The sequence below is a fragment of the Heterocephalus glaber genome, unplaced genomic scaffold, assembly GCF_053883595.1.
Source record: "Heterocephalus glaber isolate CG9 unplaced genomic scaffold, H.glaber_assembly_v1.0 deba00000122, whole genome shotgun sequence".
NCBI lineage: Eukaryota > Metazoa > Chordata > Mammalia > Rodentia > Bathyergidae > Heterocephalus > Heterocephalus glaber.
This window is the reverse complement of record NW_028258138.1, coordinates 12,862,640-12,868,639: the sequence shown is the minus strand read 5'-3', so window position 1 is coordinate 12,868,639 and position 6,000 is coordinate 12,862,640. Positions and strand designations below refer to the sequence as shown.

At 33.1% G+C, this 6,000-nt stretch overlaps 1 protein-coding gene across 1 annotated transcript; it reads left to right on the top strand.

Annotated features, from left to right (window-relative positions):
• The first annotated feature begins 466 nt into the window (after positions 1-466).
• LOC147830346 (keratin-associated protein 22-1-like) lies at positions 467-607 on the top strand. Its single transcript, XM_087210043.1, has one exon. The coding sequence runs from the start codon at positions 467-469 to the stop codon at positions 605-607; it is 141 nt and encodes a 46-aa protein (XP_087066169.1).
• The last annotated feature ends 5,393 nt before the right edge of the window (positions 608-6,000 follow it).

Genomic DNA, 6,000 nt, shown 5'->3' with positions numbered 1-6,000 from the left:
AGGAGAGGAGAAGAGAGAGAGAGGAGATGAGAAGAGAGGAGAGGAAAGGAGAGGGAAGATGTTCCTGTGGAGGAACTGAAACAAAGGAAAAATAAAAAATAGTGTACCTACAGTATTTTTATGATTTGTATCATACCATGTAATCAGGTCATATGTGCAAAATTGACTAAAAATAGAATGAACCAGATCCTTGAAAATAGATCAAGAGTTTTATATCAAGGGCCCATAAATGATGATGAATTTCTGATAGCAGCAAAACAATCTCTGTTATGAGGGCCTTGTTTTCTCAGTAACTACATATTTATGTCATAATCTGGAACTCATTGGTGAGATAACATGAAGCTGCACTGCCTGTGGTTTCCCCGCCCACCACCAAGGAGGTATAAAAGACCCCATGCAGACAGTGACATCCAGACTCAAGATACCTACTTCCTTATCCTTAACTGAACAGTCCACTCCTGACACCATGAGCTACTGCTGCAACTACTGTCGTGGCCTGGGCTACCACTATGGTGGCCTAGGCTGTTCCTCTGGCTATGGTGGCTATGGTTATGGCTGTTGCCGCCCTCTGTGCTATAGAAGATACTGGTCCTATGGCTGCTACTGAGGAATTTCCACAGCACTCAATCTGTTGTCTATAGCCTGCTTTTCTTACTGAAATTATCTCCAATTTTCTTCACATGAGAAATTTTTAAATACCTTCAAAACATCAACTGTATACTAAACTATTCAAAAATTACAGTGCAGCATGCCATTTGATTTATCAGTATCTTTTGGATTCTGTGATAATTTGTACAAATTTTTGTATTATTATAATTGTATGTAAAATGTGATCAAATTTGACTCTAATTTCTGTGTAAAATGTATTATTTAATATATCATGACAAATATTGCTTTATTACAGTTTCACTATATTATGTTGTTCATATGTTTTTGCCTTTGTGCATGATGTGTATGGTTGTAGTGTGGAATAGGGAAAAAGAAACAGAAAGGAAGAAAACAGAGAGAGAGAGAGAGAGAGAGAGAGAGAGAGCAAGCTCTTTAAAAGTAATTGGATATGTAAAACTGAATGAGGTAAAATTCAATTATTTCTAAAAGAATGTACAAATTTGTTCTTACATATCTTTTAATCTCCCCTACCATTTCTGTTTACTTATGGTCTTCATCTAAGTTTTAAAAATAGTTATTTCTATAATATTTATATTCATATCAAGTCAATTAAAATTGTGTGTCTCTCTATGTATTGTGTCATTTGCAATACCAGTTGTGAGATTATATCAGCTTGACCTCTATTTCTTTTTTTTTTTTTTTTTTTTTTGGTACAGGGGATCGAACTTGGATCCTTCCTCTTGCAAGGCAGGCGGCGGAACCACTGAGCTAAATTCCCGGCCCCGACCTCTACTTCTTAACTGTTGATCAATTTTTTAAAAAATATCCTGCCTAAAGGATGACTATTGAAGTTATCATATTGAAAATGGTTGCAAAACTAATGACATTCTGGCTTACCAATGTGGCTCCAAATAGGATCTTAAAATATATCAATTTACTATAAATATTTAGAAAAACCTACATGTATTATACATAGTGAAAATATTGTTTCACAAAATCATAATATATTTGCTCAGTAACAAATTATCATTAATTTTTTTATTACCGAGAAACCTCATCTTCATCAACTATGGTTATGAGTCCTACTTATCTCCATATTAAAATTGTTTCTACCTTTAAAGAAATTAGGTTTCACTTGGGAAACTCAAACACATAACATCAAATGCAATGAAATATTGATAGGAAAGTTAAGTATTAAGGGACCCAAGACTGTAAAGATGAAGAAACTTTGGGAAAGTGTATTTCACCATTTTTGATGCTAGAAAATGAGAGAGAGGTCACTGGGAGAAGATAATGAGCAAAATTTTGGATGCTACTCCCCCCATGACTAGCAAACCAATTGGAGATGAAAGAAAACAGAATCTGAAAAAAATGTAGTATAAAAAATAAAGCATGGTTTCTTCTTTAGATACTTTACAAAATCTGAATTTGTGTGGGTCTATTTCCTAAAAGAACAACCAGAACCTATTGAAACTCAGAAATTTTATCCATATAAAGGTGATGAGAAAATAAGCAGCAGAGTTCTTAATTCTCTAAGAAGAAGCACCCTTAATTGAAGAAGGATTATATCCTATCAGGTGGGCCCAAGTAAAGGTAGACAGATCCTGGTGAGGAACCTTATTCTATCTTAATCTTTGCTTGAATTAGGGCGAGCAGATGTTTTCTTTTTGATAAAACTTATTCTATCCAAGATGGCGCACAACTTCTGAGCTCCAGTACTCCTGCTACCTCAGTTTGCAAATTAAATGAACTACAAGTCAGCATCTCTACTTGCAGCTAAATCAGAAAATTTGACAGATTCTAAGAGCCTAGAAGCAAGCACAAAAATGTCTACAGTGAAATTCCATACTACTCTGGATCTTCTACAATTCCAATAAATAAGCTAAGTTTATTAAATACTATGATAGCTTGTAAAATAAATAACAGAAAATGAAAACTAAAACATGAACATTTTGTAGTTTGCAGACAAGAAATTTTAGAGTAGTCATAACTATTCATACAATTAAAAGAAATGTGCAAAATATATATTAAATCTGCAGACCATCACCACAGAGATAAAATTAAATTCTACCTTTTAAGGGAGTGAGAAATACAGTTTAGAACCCAATATACTTAGGTGAAATATTAGACCAAAACGTATTTTGATAAAATATAGTCAACTGAAACAAACATAAGAAAAACTATAATGTAGAATCCCAGAGTATTAAACATGGGTTGGATCTTATGAAAGCACAAAACATACATATACACGGAATTCAATCGAGGAAGAAAAGTAAACCCAAAACTATTTTTAGTAGAAAACTATTGTATAATTTTTCAAAACTGTTAAAAGACATCAATCTACAAATTGTAAAAGCCATCCACTGCCAAAAGGGAAAATGCCAATTAAAGTCACACTTAGTTACAACTTACTAGCTGAAAAATACGTGCAAAGCCAAAATCTTAATTTAGGAAAATAAAACAAATATGCATCTATAAAGAAAAACAATAAGTCTGACAGTAGAGCCTCCTCAACAGACACAAAGAGGGCTGGGAGAAAATATAATGAGATATTTAGCATAGATTATGAATAACTACCAATCTAAAATTTCACACGATCAAAATTTCCCATCTAATAAAATAAATGGAATAATCCTATTAATAAAATATAAAATATTTATCTTCAATAAAATAAAAGTAAAACTTTTTAGACAAATAGTAAGAAAATATATTATGTCAAATATGCACCATTAAGAAATAATAGATTTATTTAGGAAAAAAGAAAGTGATTGAGATAAAACATGGACATTTACAAAATAATAAAAACAATTAGAAATACAATAGAATATTAGTTTTGTATATATAACAATAATAATCATCATTTTTATGTTTTAATATACAGAAAGTGAGTTCTATGACAAGAATTATATAAAAGATTAAATATTAAAAAGCCAGCTCCAAGGCTATAAATTCGTTAGGTGAGAAGAAAGAATTACATATTGCAACTGACTTTACTCCATCAATGAAGCTGGAAAAACCAAAAAAAAAAAAATTTTAACAAATTTTGTGAGTAGTGAAACAACTGGAGATAAAAAATTGAACTTTGGAAAACTGAGTCTCTTTCATAACCAGCAATACAGGTTCTAGGTGTATGACCAACTAGTGTGTCTGTTTTTGTAAATCAGTCAGGACAGCAAACTTTCTACACAGGGCTAGTAAATATTTTAGATTTTGCATACTTTATAGTCTGTCTCAACATTCATTTCTGCCATGGTAAGGTCAAAGCAGCCCTATAAAGTGTATAAATGAATGGATGTGAATGTTTTCCAATAAAATATTATTTAACATAACAATTAGTGGACAAGAGTTTGTCTACCTCTAGGTTAGAATATTATTTAGCAGAATTTATACATTCTTCTCTCCCTAGTAGGGCAGGATTCTACATTGCTTCCTCTTTGAATGTGGTTACCAAGGTCATTTTTTCTGAGCTTCCTGCGAACAGAGTGTTATTGTGACCCTAGCCTTTGTGATTAGCCATAATTTGTGCATGCCCAGAAAATTTACATTAGTTAGCATTCACATTGCTAAACAAAACACCTAACAGCAGAAACTTATAGGAGGAGAAGTTTAATTTTGCTCGCAATTTGGGGGATTCAGTGCTTTGGCAGCTGGCTCCAAGTCAGAAACCTCATTGTCAAGCGCTCAGCAGAGGAAAGTAGTAAAGCTGCTCAACTGGTGGCAGCCAGGAAGCAGAGAGAGGGAACCAAGGAAGGAAATATAAGCTCCAAAGGCACATACTGAGCAACACAGAAATTCCAACCAAGTCTCACCTGCTCACAGTACATTCAGTCATGAACTCATCAATGGATTAATCCATGAATGAGTATAGAGCCTCCATGACCCAATCACGTTCCAAAAGTCCCACATCTGAATTAATGATACTTTTGCTAATGTTCTGGAACCATACCTCAACAGGAGTGTTGCCAGAGAGAGCTTGGATGAAGGTTTTTTGCGTGCCTATTTAAGATTTATCTGCTACTATTTTTTTTTTTTTTCTTTTTGGTACCGAGGATTGAACTCAGATCCTCCCACTTACAAGGCAGGTGGCAGAACCACTGAGCTAAATCCCCAGCCCCTGTCTGCTACGATTTTAATTTTTTACCTGAAGGTGCTTCCCTGTTGAGCTGCCAATCCAAGGAAGATCAGGGTCACTGGTAGAAGACTTGAAACCCATCAATAACTTCAGTTAAACCCAGATTCTGTTGGCCAAATCACAGACAAGACACAAACAAACATGTAAGCAAAAAATAAATCCCAATGGAATCTGACAATGAGATTTGAGGGGCAATTTTATGAATAAGTTTATTTTTAGCTAAGACAACATAAAATTGCATATATTAATGGGGTAACATGAAATTTTAAAGGAAGGATACATTGTGTGATGTTTAAATCATGTTAAATTATCTAACTCATCAGATATATTTCTTCATGGTAAAGTATTTCAAAATCATTTTTCTTCTAGCTTTTTTGAAATATATAGTATATTATTGTTTACTGTAATCATGCTGTCATGGCACTAGATATTCATGCCACTGTCTAACTGTATCTTAGTAAATATTTTTCACGCTCTTATCTCTCCCACCCCTCTACTCTCCACAGCCTCTAAAAACCACCATTTCACTCTCAAATTCTATAACAGCACTATTATAGTAATGATGGTCTCAGATATCTGTTAGTATATCAAGAAATATGTAAAAGATTATTTGTAAATATGATATTCATAATTACTAAAAATCACAAATATGAATGATTAGGAAGGATAAAAGATAAATTACAGAATGCTTCACATCAATATTTTATACAACAGTTAAAAAAGATTAGAAAAAGTGAAATTTATTCATCTTAAAAGCAAAGAAAAAGAAGCTAATTTGTGTATAAGTTGAAAAATCTGGCAAGAAAAATTCATGATTTTTGATATCAGAAAAAGTTATTCTTAAGGCCTAGCCCTAAATGGAAACAGGTGTAATGGGCATTGTATTTGTTTTCTGTCATTGGATGCAAATAATGACATTCACTACTAAAGGAAGGAAGGATTTATTTTGACTGAGAGTTTCATTCCATTGAGCCAATTATTGCTCTGGACTCCACCTTGAATATTGTGGATCCAATTCTTAACACAGTGAAAAAGAAGCTAAATTTGTATAAGTTGAAAAATCTGGCAAGAAAAATTCATGATTTTTGATATCAGAAAAAGTTATACTTAAGGCCTAGTCCTAAATGGAAACAGGTGTAATGGGCATTGTATTTGTTTTCTGTCATTGGATGCAAATAATGACATTCACTACTAAAGGAAGGAAGGATTTATTTTGACTGAGAGTGTTATTCCATTGAGCCAATTATTGCTCTGGACTC